The 19,890-nt window shown below is 37.6% G+C and overlaps 2 protein-coding genes across 6 annotated transcripts in view; one reads left to right on the top strand and one right to left on the bottom strand.

Annotated features, from left to right (window-relative positions):
- Nucleotides 1-15,236, top strand: part of LOC128030832 (translation initiation factor eIF-2B subunit gamma) — a 32,583-nt gene extending 17,347 nt beyond the window's left edge. Inside the window, exons 6-12 of the mRNA XM_052618865.1 lie at nt 4,604-4,693; nt 6,989-7,122; nt 7,255-7,445; nt 7,579-7,641; nt 7,781-7,929; nt 12,103-12,206; nt 15,074-15,236. Of these exons, the coding sequence (XP_052474825.1) occupies nt 4,604-4,693; nt 6,989-7,122; nt 7,255-7,445; nt 7,579-7,641; nt 7,781-7,929; nt 12,103-12,206; nt 15,074-15,126 (784 nt within the window). The 3' untranslated portion in view covers nt 15,127-15,236. The remainder of the gene's footprint in view (nt 1-4,603; nt 4,694-6,988; nt 7,123-7,254; nt 7,446-7,578; nt 7,642-7,780; nt 7,930-12,102; nt 12,207-15,073) is intronic.
- Nucleotides 15,237-15,247: 11 nt separating this feature from the next.
- On the bottom strand, nt 15,248-19,890 carry LOC128030838 (uncharacterized). Of its 5 annotated transcripts, XR_008187975.1 has the most exons (4): nt 19,545-19,890; nt 19,266-19,482; nt 18,798-19,187; nt 15,248-15,591 (listed from the first exon to the last, which is right to left on the bottom strand). XR_008187975.1 is itself a non-coding variant. In XM_052618905.1 (3 exons), the coding sequence occupies exon 2, from the start codon at nt 19,449-19,451 to the stop codon at nt 18,801-18,803; it is 651 nt and encodes a 216-aa protein (XP_052474865.1). In that variant the 5' UTR covers nt 19,452-19,482; nt 19,545-19,854; the 3' UTR covers nt 15,253-15,591; nt 18,798-18,800. The 5 variants fall into 5 exon arrangements, 4 of the variants coding, with proteins under 4 accessions (XP_052474847.1, XP_052474865.1, XP_052474856.1 ...); XM_052618905.1 differs by having other exon boundaries at nt 15,253-15,591; nt 18,798-19,482; nt 19,545-19,854; XM_052618896.1 differs by having other exon boundaries at nt 15,254-15,591; nt 19,266-19,854.

Raw genomic sequence — 19,890 nt, 5'->3', positions numbered from 1 at the left:
AAAGACCTTTAGTAATAGGAAGAATGGGGGAAATTGCATTTCGAAATGTTGCAAGTCTGGATTTGAACCTGTGGTACCCACATGAGCACCATAGCTCAACATTTTTTATTTCCAAATTATTCAAAACAATCAAATTTTTGACGTGTTAAAACATAATATTCAACCCCCTCCCAGTATACTAAGATAATTCGGATATTTCTGCAGCAAATGTGAAAGATGCTTCTTTATATATATATATATATATATATATATATATATATATATATATATATATATATATATATATATACATTCTTAATATATATATATATATATATATATATATATATATATATATATATATATATAAATATAAATATACTGATATATAATATATTATATATAAATATAACTTATTATATATATATATATATATATATATATATATATATATATATATATATATATATATATATATAAAACTTATTATATATATATATAGATATATATATATATATATATATATATATATATATATATATATATATATATATATATATATATATATATATATATATATATATAAATATATATATATATATATAAATTATTATTATAAATACATTTACATTTTATAAATGTTTATTCCAGAACATGTTCTCCTCTAAAAAAAAATAAAAATACATGATTTCCGGTAACGACTTCATTTTCTTTATTTTTAGCATTTTAATTTAAAGTAGTTTAATTTTAATATTATGTTCTGTGTTCCAGAACTGTATGTTCTTCAATAACAACCATAACTATTGAGGAAAAATCTGAAAGAAATATGATTTTGTTTAGCATTTGAATTCAGAGTTAGATTATTTTAATATTATAATTTATATTCTGTATTCCAAAATTGGAAGTTATTCACTAAAAACAGTAGTTCAGGTAAAACCAAAGGGAATATGATTTCAGTTTTCATCTTCATTTTAGCATTTTCATTTAGATTAGATTAATATTTTAATAATAATTTATTAATTCAAATAATGTTCAATACTGTGTCCCTCTTGGAAGTTTGCTGAGGCCCCCTGCAGAACCACTGCCATAGACTTTCACTGAATGAGGGACTTGAGCTATATCTGTGGTTCTGAACCTCATGAAGACATATCAACATGCTTTAACCACTCTTTATGATTACATTTGAGTGAAAAATTGATTCCTATTTATGTTTTGCACTATGATCCTTGTAGTGTATGCACTCTATAAACAGCACCTGTTCCTTATTGTTTGGCAGTCTTGTCTTCCTCCTAACCCTCTATTCCCCGCTCATTAACACTCATTCCTCCTCCAAAACCACAAAGATCTGTATCTGCTACTCATCACTCCTTCAATCGACTTATCATTCTCTCTGATTCACTCTTTCTCCTGCTCACAGGTGCCAGACCATGATGTCACATGTTGGGTGTTCCCATAAATCAGTGTGTCATGCCTTTGTTCATTCCTCACCTCCTCTGAATCTCTCCCTGGAGTGTGCGTGTGTGAGCCGAGCACATTGGTGCCATATGTAGTCGAAAACATCTGAATGTTCCTCTGTCTCCTCACACACTTTTCCTGCTTTTCAGGAATCCAGCCACTGCTGGCTAACGGAAAAGCTTAGTGTCATCAGAATTTATTTTTAATGTATCCACACACACGCACTCTGATTCATACACAGTGAGTCTGTTTTTGAGATTTGGGTGAACAATCACTGCAGCGTTTCATGCTCTCTGTGTGTTGTCTGCTGGAGGGAAACAGTAAAACTCTTGAGATGAGATGGTTCTCTTACGTTCTCACTTCATAAATGTCACTGGGGGTGGGAGGGACCTCCTGTTCTTCATGTCATTCAAAATGGACATTTCTTTTTTCAACATCAAAAGCGCTGGAAACGCACAAGTCAGCAATATTTCTTATTTATTGGCATGAAGTTTCGTGCAGAATAACAAACAGCAACAGGAGTGAAACTTTCTTGAAAAAATATATATTGTTACGTACTAGGATAGCAGCAAAATACAGGCTTGGAGTCATGAATCCATTTCAATCATTTATTTGAAACCCATTTGAAATAAATTTATAGCTCACTATATCACAGTCGTTTTTTTTTTTTTTTTTGGTCTTAAACAAAAATGTTCACATTCAAATCATCCCCAAAACATATTAACATTACTAGTAGCCTGTTGATACATCTCACTGTCCTTTAGGCATGGCCATCTCGACTATCCTACCACACATGCATGCACGTAGTGTCTCTGTCACTGTTTCAAAAGGGTGACGGCGCGAAAATCCTGGAAAACATCCAAAAGATATGGTATCCACTCCCGAGAATGTCCACAAGATCTGTGCAAAGAAAGGGATCCAAAAGTGAGAAGACATATATGGTCCAACCATGTCCCTCGCGACAACGGAGTGCATCCGAAGCTTGTCCGTCATCCCACAGAAGTCGCGCTTCCCGAATGTTCTCCTCCACGAATTCACGCGCTATCGCGTGTGATCAAGAATGAACCACTTACAAAACATGCTGAGATGATAACTAGCCATTTGACCGTATCAGAACTCGTTGACCTGCTCATGAACTCTTTTCTATGTTTATTTAAACTCTGTTCTTCATGCAAACAAAGCATAAGAGGATTAAACATTGATAACATATTTACCACTGTGTATTACTTATTTTTATGTTATTGCCATGTACTTAATCAGACAAATAGATGACCTTATGACAAAATAAAATACAGAATCAAATAAAACAATACAATAGAGAAATAAAATGTACATCTGGGTTCATCACAATATGCAGAGGGGACGGCTGCCATAACAAAAGAAAAACATCACTGCAGGCTTCAACCCGGCTGCATTTATGATTTAGGCAATTAAAAAATCTCCAAGATTATTTTAAATAATGATTCAATCCATTTCAAACAACTGTTCAAAAAATGAAACTTTAAATGGACTTGAGAACAGGCCATGTGTGTTTTTTTTATTGAACATATCTGCCACTTAGGCTAGGCGGCACTAGGCAGGCATAATGAAATGTGCAAAAAGGCTAGGGCCATTACAAATTTATTGGACAGGAAAACAAGTCAATCAACGTGGTCCAGAGCAGAGCGTTTTTCATTCACTATATGTCCAACTGATAAGAAGACGTGCTCCGACCGCACTGATGTCCCAGGGACACTCGGGTACAGCTGCGCCAGGTGGGGGTATTACTGCCAATTTTCCACCACAAAAGCTGGTCGCTGTCAGCTTGCAATGGTCCTTTTCATAACTCAGAATCTCCTGTAACTAGATGCGCGAATGAGGCAAAGACGTGAGACCTCCAGACGCGCATAAACGCGTCTTTACATTGGCTTAACATTGAAATCATTCGTGCCAGACGCTCTATTCATGTTTGCTGTGAACGCAGAGAGGTCGCTTTCGACGTCACTGGGACTTATAGGCGCGTAAATTTGATGGTATTTTCTGTCTAGCTTTCGCAACGCATACTGCACTTTCGGAATTCTTTATTTTCTTTTTCTGCTTGTTTGTAAGTTTTGTTACATCTATATTTTTTAATTGTTTAATTATTTTAAAATTAATAGTGTACATATTTGGTTAAAATCAGTTCCCTATTTTCATTTTCACACTTTTTTTGGTTGGCCCAATCGATTGTGCAATCGATTTTCGAACTAAAAGTGATAGCCCTACTTATTTCTATACCTACTTATTTAGATTTTGCATTCAAGAAGTCTTTTTTTTAACCTCACTGTTCATTCTTTGCAGTGCTGCTTGATAGTTTGGAATCATTGTGAATTGAGGCCATTGAGTGAAACCTTGACCCAGTAATCTTGATGTAAAGACTATTCTCTCCAGACATGCAAGTTTACTTGTGTATGTGACTGGAAATCCTCACATGCATCTGACAGCTTAACTTTTTTTTAACCTTTAGTAACACTCAGAGTTGTTCATCAGGATGCACTGGACTCTTTCTCCATCTGAATCATTCTGGCCATTTTGTGGGCCTCTCATGGCTATTTGGAGGGGCTCTGGGAGCATTTTCATGTCAATGGCAGGCTATAAAACAGTCTGGGGGGTCCGACGGTGCTACTGACATCTCACTACTCACAGGATGTGGCAGCAAACGTAATCTGGCTGGGGTTGCCATGGCAGACGTGATGTTAATGTATGTTAAATAATTTAAATATATATATATATTAGATTACATGGAGAAACTACCTAATTTCTTCTCTTTTATGTCACTTCACTTGTGTTTCACTTGTTATTCTTATTTTGGGGGTCATTATAGTTCTCAGTGCCTCGAAAAGACCAATTAGAGTGGAAGTGAGAGGGAAATTAAAGACTGCATGGGACATAAAGGCAAGCTATATAGTCTAACTATGAGGAAACCAGGGTAGCACTGTGCCTTACAGTTTGTTTGTCAGAGCTGTTATGGATTTACTTTGTTTCACCATCAAGCACATTCCTCATTTAACCTGTGTTTTATTCTGGAGCAGCCGCAGCCGCAGCCTCCTTCCTCACATTTACTGTCATTATTGTTTAATTGCACTCCATGATGTCCGTCTTCACTGCCCTCCCTTTCTCTAACACTCTTTTTTTATATGTACTCTTCCAGACATCCCAGAATGCTTATCAAGACCGGCCTGCTGGATGCCCACCTGTACTGCCTGAAGAGATCTGTGGTTGATTTCTTAGTACACAACAAGTAAGTCAGGATTTCCCAGTGAAAGATGAGTTTCAGGTGTCTGTGTCCATTCTTGCCAGTTGTACGTTGTGCCAAAGAATTCACACACACACATTATGGGTATTTTGATAAACCAAAAAAGAAGGTTTTAGAGTTTAGAGCAAAGAAAAGTTATGACTTAAAAAGAGGGAATAATAAGGTCTGCAAATTTATGACACTGACCATATGAACTTGTACTTAAGGTCAGATGTTGCATCCATTGAATCAATTTGCTCAAGTCGTGCTGAATAAGATCCAGATAATCAGGTTTTACACACTTAGGGTTGGGTTCATGCTGCTTTCATTAAGCTAAAATAAATTTATAAAGCTAAATAAATTAATTTTTCAATTTAACTTGCCACTCAAATAATGAGGAATTATGAGTTTTATTTATAATGACTAATTGTGTATTGAATCAAAAATGTGTAAAAACAAAACAAAAGTTTAAGTCCACCTAAAAGCACAATTAAATATGGTTTTATTATCTTACAAACTGATGTAAGGACAGAGGTCATTAAAATTATCTTTTGTGTTTTCATTTTTCTAACTCACTTAGAGACGTCATCAAATGGCATTCACAATGCTTTTTATTTTCATAATATGGCTCATTTGATGTTTTTATATTGTATTGCGAGACTTTTATCCATCAGGATTTTCATGAAATTCAAAGAACATGTCCGAAGGTGTGCAAGTTAATTAATAAATATTTCATATTTATATCAGGGAGGAAAGTGGATGCCAATGTACCACTGGCAAACAGGACTACAGATGAAAATTAGCCATTGGCTAACTCTGGCATGTTACAGGTGCACTGTTGTTAATATGCATTGTCCTGATAAAAAAAAAAAGTGATTAACTTTATGTATTTGTTTATTTATTTACTTTAGTATACTTGAATTTAAAAGTTAATATGTGAAAGTTAATCTTGTTTTACTAGAAAAGCCTTAACTGAAAAACAAAACTTGCTCTCTGCACTTGATGGCAAGCATCTTATCAGCACCCCTTTCACATAACTAGTCGTTCCACAGTGTCTCTAATCCTGGAGTGGGCCTGTGTCCTCTACAGTCCACCCCTCAGCTCTCCATTCATCCTCTCAAATAGCCCTCCATTCCCCTGCCCCTCCAGTCCCCTTTGTGCTCCGGTAACTGACATTGTGAGGCCAGGCAGCCCGCTGTAAAGTGGTGCAGTGTATAGCCTCCGTTAGGTCCTCTCCCTCTCACAGACTTCAGAAAAGCGTGAGGCTTCTCTCCGCTTTGACATTTTAATTCATTCTCCCCTGATATAAATATCATTTCATCTAATCTACTCCTCCTCCCCAGCCCTCCCTCTCTCTCCACTTTCCCTCATCAAAGTAGTTTGACTTTTTTATGCTGTCTTTTCTCTCTCTCGTTCCCATTCTTATTTTCCCCCATCCCTCCCTCCATCTCGCTCTCTCTCTGTCGCCCTTGAGCCTGCAGTACCGTGGAGAAAATGGACATAGTAACTGTTGTTTCTCTCTCTGCATTCAGATGGAAATTCTAATCTTGCCTAAAAGAAAATAAAGAGAGAGCAAGAGAGAGAAACTAGTTTAAGGAGGTGATATAGGTTTTTCATTGCTCCTCAAGTATACATGATTTTTTCAAATCATGACTCAACCCTTCTATATCCAAGAGACCACAAATTTGATTTAAATGAATACTTTTGTTAATTGAGGATGCATTAAATTGATTAAAAGTAACAGTACGGATATTTATAATGCTACAAAAGAGTTTATCTTAATATAAATGCAGTTCTTTTGAACTTTTAAACTCATGAAATAATAATGAAATCACGGTTTTCACAAAAAGCACTTTATCTGCGTATTAGGATGATTTCTGAAGGATCATGTGACTCTGTAGAGTGGAGTAATGGTTTACCATCTACAGGAGTCAATTACATTTTCTAATGTATTTAAATAGAAATCAGTTATTTTAAATGATAATGATATTTCATGCTATACATTTTTTTTAATGGATTTATTAACAAACAAATGCAGCATAAGAAAGCTAAACGTGAGCATAAAAAAAAATGAAACATGAAAAAACAGTAGTGTTGATTGAAATCTGCAGCTGTTTGTGTAATGTCAATTAATTGCTTTACTCCTCTGCCACAATAATGCCTTTGAATTAGTTAAATCAAACTGACAGAATAATAGTACACTACCGTTATTTGCTGAAAACATTATTTTTTGTTTTTAATGATCTTACAAGCCCTGCTTTAATGCAAACCTGTGTTGCTGCCATCTGATTTTGTTTTCAGGTCTGTCACCTCAATTAGAGGAGAATTAGTGCCGTATTTGGTGCGTATGCAATTTTCCAAGACTTTAAACTCCCAAAATGCAACAGAGGATTCAGAGAGGAATCAAAAACAACAGGACGCTCACCACAATCTGGGTAAGCTTCCTCTTGTAATGAATCGCATTTTCACAATTCATATTTGTCATCTTTCTAAGAGAGTGTTATGTGTACATAACAAACGGTGACCTAGCAAAAACCTACATGTCAAAAACATACATGTCTTTACAGAGCTCCTCAGCACCAGTAAAGATGAGGCGCTGCTCCAGCTTGCCCGGGAGAGGTCATGTTGGAACGATCACCGTGGAGACATGAGCGAGGCCTACCATGGCGGAAAGCTACGCTGTTATGTTCACATAATGGAGGAGGGCATGTGCTACCGTGTGAACACGCTCGCGGCTTACATAGAGGCCAATCGTGTGGTGAGAACAAACCGAAAGAACTGTTTTAATGGCACTTTTTTTCTTAAATGTCCACACTTAATACAATTCTTTAAGACACTGGTTCAGCTTTAGCGGTTGCATTGTATTGTGGGATGTTTCCTTTATCCCTTAGGTTCCAAAGCTGTTTGAGGACCCTCCGATCCATCCAGCTGCTGTGGTCTCAGAACGCTCCTTGGTGAGTCCCAAAAATGTGTCACAAATATGACATCTTTGTATGATTAAAAATGCACACCTCATAAAATGTATTAAGGAGCACACTCTCATATTGAAATACGTTACTCCTCAAATAAAGTAATGCTGTCTATTTTAATTAGGTTGGAAGTGACAGCATCATCGGCCAATTGTGTCATATATCAGACAGGACATCCATCAAGCGCTCGAATGTTGGCACTTCAACTATAATCAAGGAGAAGGTGAAGATTACAAACTCCATCATCATGAACGGAGTCACTATTGAAGAAGGGTAAGTCATCTTTTTATAGCCTTTTTATAGGTAATTTAATTGTAAACCAAACCCAGACAGGATGTTTGACCAAGTAACATTAGCTGCATTCTTTGGATCGTGAAATGTAATAATATTTGAAAACATACTAATAAAAAGCAGCATTTAACGAAATAGATTAATTTAAATTATGTCGCTGCAATTGATCAAATAAACCCAAATGCATTATGAGACTTGTTGGAACATTTTTCAGTGTATACGGTCATTTTTTTTTTTTACCAGTTCTTTTAGCAGCTTTCCAATGGTGATGGACTACTAAAATGATGATTTTAATGAAGTCTTAAAGGCATGGAAATTTCAGTGTTGGATATAATATGTTCATATTTGTATCATCTGTCAGAAAGAAATTTGTCTGTGAGTGCAATTGCTATGATTTAAAATTAAAAATTGCTATGATTTAAAAAATGAAATATCCAGTTATAAGAAATGACCGGAAAAAGTAAGAATTATTTGATTAAAAGCATCTTTGAAATATTTTTACATTTATTTGAAATATAATTTTTTTTAAAGGATCCTTGCTGAATACAAGTATAAATTTCGAACTTTTAAGTGGTAGTGTAGATAGTGAACAAAGCTTTTGCAATTTCATGCACCCCTGTTTTGTCCTGTACTGTCCATAGTCTAGGATGACAGACAGTTTGTTTGTCCCTAGAGTATTTAGTGGTCTGGATCAGATGTTCAGCATGAAGAAACAAAAGTTCAGATTTTGTCTGAAAAGTTAAAAGTGGGCTTGACATAGACATAATGCGCAGAGAGACTGACCCGCTTCTGCCTGCAGGTGGTGTTGGGGTGGATGCTGCCGCTTCTTGCTGTGTTGAGCAAAAGCAGAAACATGCGTTGTCAGACCCCTAAAGGTGTTCGCTGACCCTGAACAGGCCCCCGATACAACAAATTAACAGAAAAGTGATGAATGTAGATGTAATGATTCCCTAAGAAACAAGCGTTTTGCTACATGTGTTACACACATGAGTTAAAGAAGCTTCAGTAAACATTCACATCTTGCTAAACTCGCTTGATTCACAATGCTTCTTTTATGAGTTCATAGACTTGTGAATGAACAATGATTTTTTTTTTTCATTTAAGGTGATTCGGGTTAATGGCAAATCTTGATTGTAACTGAACACAAACGGTCCTAAATCATCTCCAGGTGGTACAGAAAAAAGAACCTGTTAGCTGGAGACAGGAGGGAAAAGCTTTGGTTTAAACAATTTTTTTTCCCCTTCAAAATAACAAGCTTGGAGACAACGTGGCGACCCTTGTGTACGAATTAGCCTGTGCGTGGAGAGCGGAGTGATAGAAAGGATAGGGGAAGGAAAGAAAGGAACAGCAACTCTTTCAAAACATAAAGTAAGAAGGGATTAGGAAATCCCTGGCATTTAAAAGCGCCACTTGCATTTTTTTAGGCCATTTGTTTGCATGTAGGAGTGGTAGTTTATGAACCTCAGGAGGTTCGGGGTTGATGGGAAGGGTGGGGTGGGGGGGGCATGATGGTGGCTTGTGGGGGTGGAGAATAAGGGGGGGTCACAGCGAGGAGGAGCATAGTGTCAGTAATTAGTGGTATTTCAGCAACTGCATCTTTGGTGGTCTCTCTGTTTAAAAGTCCAATCCTTGTAATCTCCCATCTACCCCCTCTGTCTCACCCGCTCCCTCTCTTTCTTCAAACCTCTCTCACTCGCTCTTGTACACACCCGTGCACCTGAATAGAGTGCCCTGTGTAGCTGCCAATAGAAACCTGTCTCCGTCAGCTACAACACGGGCCGTGCTGTCCGACGCTGCTTGATCTTGAAGACGGCCCTGTCCACTGTTCCTGTTCCATGAGCTGAAAATCTTAGTGTGAAAAGTTATGGATTTAAATTTTGGATTTAAATGGATGGAGAAAGTGTGAAATGGCACGTCCTGTAGGTCCTATGACATCCGGACACTAAATCGCCGAAAATCAGCACTAAAGCGCTTCTGTACGTCAGAAGGCAATGTTGTTTTTAATATATATGCTAATGTCGCCCAAAGGAAAATAAAACAAGCCTGGGGAAAACATTGAGGGATCAGGTTTCAGATTGGCATGGTGGTGATGGGAAGGGGGGGTGTAAAGGGTCGAGTGAGGAAAGGACAAGACCCTCAGCTGTGCAATTAGCAAAAAGACATGAAAGCCGAACACTCATGGTAAATATGCTTCACCGCAAGAAAGTTCAGAAAAGTTAAGAGTTGGCCCAGGCGAACCAAGTAAACATAAAACTGTGCAAATAAAGTTTTATGGTGCCAAAGCGATCCCAGGAAAATATTATTCTTTGTATGGTGTAAACAGACAGCAGCTCGGGGATGTGTGTGCGTCTGTGTGTGTCCAAGTGCACGTAGTTCAAAGCCAGGCTCCCGAGCACTTCACTACAACTCGCATACACAAATATCAGTCTTTCATTATGCTCAAAGATTCCAGACATAAACGACACACTGTCAGAGATTCTTGACTAATTTACTTCCTGTATTTTTTCATTAGAGCCAGGTATTTACAAGATGTGTTCTTGAGTTCAAAATGGCTAGATTGCAGTGCAGTGTAGTCTCTATAACTAGTTTTGACTTCAAACCACATCTTGTATGTCTTAAAAGACATCTGTCTTGATGCATATATGCAGAGACCAACAGTTAAAAGCAACAAAATCAATATTGATGGTTTGCTTCCTATCCTTATCTCATTGCGATTTATTGATCTGTATTATTCCTAAGAAATCATTGTAATATTTAAACAAAATGTAATAACTTGATCTGAGACAACTTTCGTTTCGCGCAATTAGCTATCTGAGCATTGTTTTAGCAAAACATTATAGGTATGTTTCTGGTTGAACATTCTGTTTCACAAAGAAATATGACAAAATATGGAGGTAAAATGGGTTATTAATAGTCAAGTAGAGTGCTAGAGATCATATTGAATGAACAGAGCTATAAAAATGGTTTGCTTAGGACTAGTGGTCAAACGATATGAGCCTTGAAGTATCCAAACAATCTCTGAATGGTTTATTATAGCCAAAATGTTAACACAATATTTATTCAAAATTCACTAAAATATTTGTGAAAATCTAAAAAAAAAAAAAAAAAAAAAACTGAACTGACTGAGCCATGGTAGAGCCAAGACTTACTTGCTAAATGGACTTAGGTGTCAACAAATATTTCAAATCTGTTTCAAATACTGGCCCAACTAGTCACTAGTTTGTACATAACAAGTGTTATTTCTGTCATAATTTACACTACCATTCAAAAATATGTGGCAGTACAATTTTTGTTTTGTTCTTTTAAAAGAAATGAATACTGTTATTCAGCAAGAATGCATTAAATTGATCAAAAGTGACAATAAATACATTTGTTACAAATAACTTCAGTTTAAAATAAATGCTGTTCTTTGAATTTTATATTCATCAAAGAATCCTGAAAAAATTGTTTCCGCAAACATTTTTTTTTTTTTCAGCACTTTTCTTGAGCACTAAATCAGCATATTAGAATGATTTCTGGGTCCCACTTTATATTAGGTGGCCTAAACTACTATGTACTTGCATAAAAAAATAAGTACAATGTACTTATTGTGTTCATATTGTGTTGTAAAACACTTTTGCTGCTATTGAGGTGGGATGGGGTAAGGTTAGGGAGAGGGTTGGAGGTATGGGTTTAAGGGTGGGTTAAGGTGTAAAGTATGGGTCAACAGTGTAATTATAAATGTTATTACAGAAATTAAATACAGATGTAATTACATGTAGTTTTTTAAAGTATAAGTACAATGTAAAAAACATGTATGTACGCAATAAGTACATGGTACTAAATTATTAATTAAAATGTAAGTACATAGTAGTTAAGGCCACTTAATATAAAGTGGGTCCGATTTCTGAAGGATAATGTATCTTTCCCATCCTCTTTCCCATCACAGGAATCAATTACATTTTTAAATATATATTAAAATAGTTTTTTTTTAGTTTTTTTTATTGCAATAATATTTCACAGTATTACTGTTTTTATTGTATTTTTGTTCAAAGTTGGTGTGACTTCTTTTTTTTTTTTTTTATTCTTACCGACCCCAAAATTTTGGTGGTAGTGTACGTGTTTGTTGTATGCACATTAAAACAACACTCATCTGACACTCTTCTCTTCCCCCAGGTGTAACATTCAAGGTAGTGTGATCTGCAACAATGCAGTGATTGGACGTGGAGCTGACATCAAGTACTGTCTGGTGGGGAGCGGCCAGCGCGTAGAACCAGAGGGTGAGAACTCTGCAGTCCAACGCAGTCTCTGCGCATTACACTACACGCACAAAAACACACACTCTAAACTTCAGTAGTTCCGCTGTAATCCAGCCTTTTGTGTTTGTGTTTATGTGTGCACTCTCACGCCCTTGTCAGCCTTTTCATTTGTGTGATCTTGTGTGTGTGTATGTGCGTTTTAATCTGTTTTAATAGCGTATTAAACCTAAGCTTGTGTGTACAATTGAGCTTTATTTTATAATATGCTTAATCCTCGCAGTCTTAGATCAATGCGAGGTTTGTATGCATCTATTTGCGTGTGTGTGGCTACAGGCTCTTGTATTCCGGGTGGTCCGCGCCTGGTCTCTAACCTCTCCATAAATGACAGTGCCTTAAGGTGGCCCTAAGATGTCCAGAGGCTGCACAGTCTAATTGACTGAACAACAGGGTGCTGCTGCCTCAACTGACACCCCCTCCCACCCCACAACTTTTCTACATCTCCACCCTGCACCTCTCCATCATCACTCTCGAGCTGGACTCGATTAGTTGGCCATAACCTCTAAAAATGCTTAGGCTTACTGAAGTGCTCCCAGAAATCCCAAATTACAAGCTAGACCCCCTGTACTTCCCCCGACACACACCCGCCCTCTGGCTCCAGTGATTTAAGCGCAGCGAGAAACCACGATTCAAAGTTATCCCCGAAAAACCCAGAGCAGAGGTTAATGTAACCTGTTATTTAAAAAGCATTGCTTATAATAACTGCAATAAATCCCTTTCAGTAGCCCTGAGGTTGAAACTCGCTGCTTTGTACACAGATGCACAGATTTAACATTAAATCAAAGAGAGAAATTAAGTTCATTAAAGAGTCGCTGCTTGGTTTTGATGTGTCTACCCTCCTGAAATAAAAAGGCAGATTTTCTTTTGAGGCTGAGCTGCAAAATTGAAAGATTCCCTCTGATGGTGATGTAGCTGGTTATTTCCTTACTTAGTTATGAGTGCAGCTTAAATGTTATCGTAGATTCACATTTGTGCACTGATAGTTAGAGGGTTATGTTTGGAAATAATCTTGATATTTGAGACTTATTTGTGTATACTATGATTCTCTATTAGATACTTTTATGGTCACAATATATCAATAATGGACAACATCAGGCTGATTAGACCAATTTGGTTGTGGACAGTAACAGTGCTTTACCCACAATTCAAACTGTGCTATTTTATGATGGGTTACAAAAGTGCTAGGTTTGATGAATCTTATTAAAAACAGTCAAGACATATCTGTCTTTGACAACTGTTAGATCAAGAGAGAAAATAGAAAAATGGGGGAAAACATTTATCAATATCTTAACTTATAATATGGATAATATGGATAAGAAATAATATTAATATAATATTAATAATATGGACACTTTTAGCTATTTTATGTACTTGTATTTTAGTCTGTGTGATTTTTAAATTGTTTTTAAAGATATTGCTTATACTCACCAAAGCAAATATATATATATTTACCAAAGATATGATGCAAAGAGTAATATTTCCTATAAAATAATCAGTTCTTACATTTTTGTGACGAATCAATTTGAAGACATGAATTAGAATTTTTCAGCTTTTATATATAAAGTGTATATTGTCAGCTGGACAGTATAGCTGGATTCGTCTCTGTAATTTTGGCCTAATTAATAAAAAAATAAAAAAAGTTGTTTAATATTTAAAACAATTAATATAATCTTGAGTAAAAATTGGACACTATTAATGTAAAGTATTAGACAAATCAGTATTGATATATCCATCAGAAATTGCATAACAATTGCATAACAATATATGGGGAAATAAATGGTATCAGCTGTAATCAGTGCATGCCAAGATTTGTGTTCACTTGTAGTTTATATGTTATCCCCACATTGGACTCTAGTACAATTGTAACCTTTTTAAACAGCTGCTGAGTGATTAGACGACTCTTAGTAGACTTTATAGCTGTTCCACTCTGGTGGTCTAATACAGTCAGCTTCACACACACACACACACACACACACACAAACACACACACTCTTTCTCCTCTGTCTGAATGTCTTTCTCACTCTGTCTATTCACTCTCACTCTGTCTATTCCCAGCCTGTTTACTGCTACTGGCTGTTCGCGTGTGTGAGCCACAAAGGAGTGATAGACTTCTCATAAACTCTAGCTGAACACTTTCTGTATAAGATTCTGTGTTCCCAGCATCATCGTCCTTAAGGGATTGAGCGTGTTGGGTTATGGCTGCTAAAAGCATCCCAGGCCCTGGAGACTGGGTTGTACGTCCAGGACCACCCGGCCTGCCACTCTGCACCATGTTGTAAGGTGCAATAGATTTGCAGGTGTTACGGAGGCTGATGACATGTAGCTTTCCTCAGACTGTTTAGATTCCCTTGTTCCAACCTTCTCTCTGTGTTCATCTTTCTCTCTTTCTGACATAGCACGCTCTATTTGTCTTTCGCCAAACTCGGAACACAAAAACAGTCTTTTGTGTGGATTCCGTCACACTAAAATATGTCTTTATATGGATCATTAATCTTGCTCTCAAACGTTTAGTTTGGAATGGTCACATTCGGCAAGTGGATATCATCCTTCCTAAGTGAGTGTGTATAAGCCTGACAGATTTGTAAACTGTTTGCTTGTCAGTATGTGATGGAATGGCCCACAAAGGTAAACTCCAGATAAACAAACCAAAAAAAAAAAAAACAACAGGTGTATTATCCTGTCTTTTGATTTATTGAAACAATAATTTTAATACTGAAGTGCCTCGTTTGAACTGAACCGGAGTGTTGGATCTTAACAGAACACACACAGCTCATCTCCTTTGAGGCACGACAGATATCTCTTTCTGAGAATCTTGTTCTCTCCCCTCACAGCTGAAAGAACCAATGAGGTCATCGTTGGATCAGACCAACTCATGGAGATCTAGAACCCCTGGTGGAGAAGACAACCACCAGAGCAACCTGCTTCCATGTGCAGAACCCCTGCACAGGATCCATTTTTTTATGTGTCCAAATAAAATGGATATATTTATCTCAAGACTTTCAATTCAATTCAATTCAAGTTTATTTGTATAGCGCTTTTTACAAAACAAATCGTTACAAAGCAACTTTACAGAAAATTATGTTTCTACAATATTTAGTAGTAGCTAGTAGTTTGTGCACATTTGACAGGATTTTAGAAAAACTAAAAAATAATAATAATACAAGACGTAGTCAGCTAGACGATGAACTATCAATATTATTAATTAAGTTATTATATGATTAAGTCACACATTTAGGAATAATTGTTAGTTCTGTTTGTTCATTCAGGGTTAGCATCATCTGAGGTCCTCTGAGGGTCAGCATCATCTCTTCTCAGGTGTTCTGGATCCAGACTGGAGCTTGTGTAAATCCTAGTTACCACGGGATGTGAATCCCGTGGCAAAACATAGAAACAAAATACAGACATCATTAGCATAGCTGCTGATCCAACAAAGTAAAATTTATTTAACCCAAGCTAATGAATAAAAATGCACCTTTGATCAGATGCAACTACACTCACAATTAAAAAGATACATTATTCGAATGCTTGGCGAAAGAGATGTGTTTTTAATCTAGATTTAAACAAAGAGAGTGTGTCTGAACCCCGAACATTATCAGGAAGGCTATTCCAGAGTTTGGGAGCCAAATGTGAGAAGGCTCTACCTCCTTTAGTGGACTTTGCTATCCTAGGAACTACCAAAAGTCCAGCGTTTTGTGACCTTAGGGTGCGCGATGGGTTGTAACGTGGTAGAAGGCTAGTTAGGTACGCTGGAGCTAAACCATTTAGGGCCTTATAGGTAAGTAATGATAATTTGTAACTGATGCGGAACTTAATAGGTAGCCAGTGCAGAGACTGTAAAATTGGGGTAATATGATCATATTTTCTTGACCTCGTAAGGACTCTAGCTGCTGCATTTTGGACGACCTGTAGCTTGTTTATTGAAGAAGCAGGACAACCACCTAGAAGTGCATTACAATAGTCCAGTCTAGAGGTCATGAATGCATGAACTAGCTTTTCTGCATCAGAAACAGATAACATGTTTCGTAGCTTGGCAATGTTTCTAAGATGGAAGAATGCAATTTTTGTAACATTGGAAATATGATTTTCAAAAGACAAATTGCTGTCTAATATAACACCCAGATTTCTGACTGTAGAGGAAGTAACAGTACATCCGTCTAGTTGCAGATTGTAATCTACAAGATTCTGTGTAGTGTTTTTTGGTCCAATAATTAATATCTCCGTCTTATCCGAATTTAATTGGAGAAAATTCTTTGTCATCCAATCTTTTACATTTTTAACACACTCTGTTAGCTTAGATAATTGGGAAGTTTCATCTGGTCTCGTTGAGATATATAGCTGAGTATCATCAGCATAACAGTGGAAGCTAATTCCGTATTTTCTAATAATATTACCAAGGGGCAACATGTATATTGAAAACAGAAGGGGACCTAGGACGGATCCTTGTGGCACTCCATATTTTACTGATGATAAATGAGATGACTCCCCATTTAAGTAAACAAAATGGTAGCGATCGGACAGGTAGGATCTAAACCATCTTAGAGCCTGCCCTTGAATACCTGTATAGTTTTGTAATCGATCTATGAGTATGTCATGATCTATGGTGTCGAACGCAGCACTAAGATCAAGTAAGACTAGAAATGAGATGCAGCCTTGGTCTGACGCAAGGAGCAGGTCATTTGTAATTTTAACAAGTGCAGTTTCTGTGCTATGGTGGGGCCTAAAACCTGACTGAAATTCTTCATACAGATCATTTTTATGCAGGAAGGTGCTCAATTGAGCAGATACAACTTTTTCTAAAATTTTAGACATAAATGGAAGATTTGAAATGGGCCTATAATTTGCCAGTACACTAGGATCTAGTTTTGGTTTCTTAATAAGAGGCTTGATAACCGCCAGCTTGAATGGTTTTGGGACGTGTCCTAAAGATAATGACGAGTTAATGATATTGAGAAGCGGTTCTTCGGCTACAGGTAACAGCTCTTTCAGTAATTTAGTGGGTACAGGATCTAATAAACATGTTGTTGGTTTAGATACAGTGATAAGTTTATTTAGCTCCTCCTGTCCTATGGTTGTAAAGCACTGCAGTTTATGTTTGGGTGCGATGGATGAAACTGAAGTGTTAGATGCTGTAGAATCTACATTCGCTATTGTATTTCTAATGTTATCTATTTTATCAGTGAAGAAATTCATAAAGTCATTACTATTTAACGTTGGTGGAATATTTGAATCAGGTGGCGTCTGGTAATTTGTTAACTTAGCCACTGTGCTAAATAAAAACCTTGGATTGTTTTGGTTATTTTCAATGAGTTTGTGTATATGCTCTGCCCTAGCAGTTTTTAGAGCCTGTCTATAGCTGGACATACTGTTTTTCCATGCAATTCTAAAAACTTCTAAGTTAGTTTTTCTCCATTTGCGTTCAAGACTACGAGTTACTTTCTTGAGAGAGTGAGTATTACTGTTATACCATGGTACAGTACGTTTTTCTCTAACTTTTTTCAATTTGATTGGGGCAACAGCTTCTAATGTATTAGAGAAAATAGTGCCCATGTTGTCAGTAATTTTGTCTAATTCATGTGTATTTTTGGGTACAAATAGCAGTTGAGATAGATCAGGCAGGTTATTTGCGAATCTGTCTTTGGTGGCTGGAACAATAGTTCTGCCCAGACGGTAACGCTGCGACATATAGTTAATATCAGTTATACGCAGCATGCACGATACGAGGAAATGGTCTGTAATATCATCACTTTGAGGTACAATATCTATAGCAGTAAGATCGATGCCATGCGATATAATTAAATCTAGTGTATGATTAAAACGATGAGTGGGCCCGGTGACATTTTGCTTGACTCCAAAGGAGTTTATTAGGTCAGTAAACGCAAGTCCTAATGTATCATTTGTATTATCAATGTGAATATTAAAATCTCCCATGATTAGCGCCTTATCAACTGTAACTAGAAGGTCTGAGAGGAAATCTGCAAATTCTTTTAGGAATTCTGTATACGGCCCTGGTGGTCTATACACAGTAGCCAGAGCAAGAGATACATTAGATTTCTTTTGCATGTCTGACAGAGTAACATTTAGCAGAAGTATTTCAAAAGAGTTAAACCTGTATCCTGTTTTCTGGGTAACATTGAGAATATCACTATATATTGTTGCAACACCCCCGCCACGACCAGTCTGACGGGGCTCATGTTTATAACAGTAGTTTGGTGGAGTTGACTCATTTAGACCAAAATAATCATTTGGTTTTAGCCAGGTTTCAGTCAAGCAGAGTAAATCAAATCTATTATCTGTGATCATTTCATTTACAATAACTGCTTTTGGTGTGAGTGATCTAATATTTATGAGCCCAAACTTTAAAAATTGTTTTTGTTCATTTACTTTACATTTTTCTGGTTTAATTACGATAAGATTTTTTCTAGATCCTACATTATATTTATATTTATATTTTGACCTCACTATTCGGGGAACAGACACAGTCTTAATAGGTTTTACAGCACAAGTACTTTTATCATTTAAGCGGGTGGAACAATGGTTATTTGAGAATTGACTTACTAGTCACATGGAGCGAAGTGTCCTGGAGATGTTGTCAGAGAGAAGCTCCGCTCCGACTCGACTGGGGTGTAATCCATCAGCGCGAAACAGTCTAGGACGCTCCCAGAAAAGATTCCAGTTATTAACAAATAGCAGTTTCTGTTCTTTACACCATGACAACAACCATTCATTTAAAGCAAAAAGTCTACTGAACCTTTCGTGTCCTCGTCGATACGTGGGCAGTGGTCCTGACACGACGATCGTCGCCGCGGGCGTCGTGCTGCGAACCGTCTCGATCAGGCTCCTGAAGTCCCTCTTCAGCGTCTCCGTCTGCCGCAGCGTGGTGTCGTTAACCCCGGCGTGAAGCACGACCGCTCTCGGGCTCTCGTCGTCCTTCAGGATCGCGGGTATCTGCGCAGAAACATCGAGAACACGAGCACCAGGCAAACAATGAGTGTGCACTTTACCTTCGGCTAACGTAGCACTTACGTGTCGGACGATGGAGTCTCCGATGATCACAGCGTCGCGTCCTGTCTCGCGGAGGGGAGCGAAGCGGTTCTGGATGGAGATCTCGAAGGCAGGAGGGGGAGATGTCGTCACCCGGGACCCGGCTCGCATCCTCCGCTGTGGATGCACCCAGGGTCCGTGGTGTCCCGGCGTCGCAGTGAAGGACATCTGGGAAGATCGCGTCCTGGGTGCACCGGGCCTGCGCAGAGAAACACACGGAGTAGACGTGGTGGGACTGTTAACAGCACGCTGTATACTTACCCCGGACTTGTGAGCGTCAGCCCGGGATGATTCCAGCGCGGCTCTCCGCTCTCTCAGCTCGGCCTGCCTCCGTTCCAGGTCGCGAATCTGCTTCCCCACGGCCTCGAGCTCGAGCTGCACAGAGTGGAGACATTCATCCGCCATTAAAGCAAGTAACAGTGAGTACAGCAGTGGTAATGTGTGTGAATAGAGTATTAGCAATGTAAGCTCAGTTAGCAGCAACCACGCTTGCTGATGCTAACTGGCTAAAAGCTAATAGCGGACCCGGGAGATCAAAATAAATCTAGTGATAGTGAGTCGCTCTAATTGTTTTTGTTGTAGAATACAATAGAGGATATATTCACGC

This window comes from Carassius gibelio, chromosome A2 (genome assembly GCF_023724105.1).
Source record: "Carassius gibelio isolate Cgi1373 ecotype wild population from Czech Republic chromosome A2, carGib1.2-hapl.c, whole genome shotgun sequence".
Classification (NCBI taxonomy): Eukaryota; Metazoa; Chordata; class Actinopteri; order Cypriniformes; family Cyprinidae; genus Carassius; species Carassius gibelio.
This window is presented reverse-complemented; position numbering and strand designations above follow the sequence as displayed.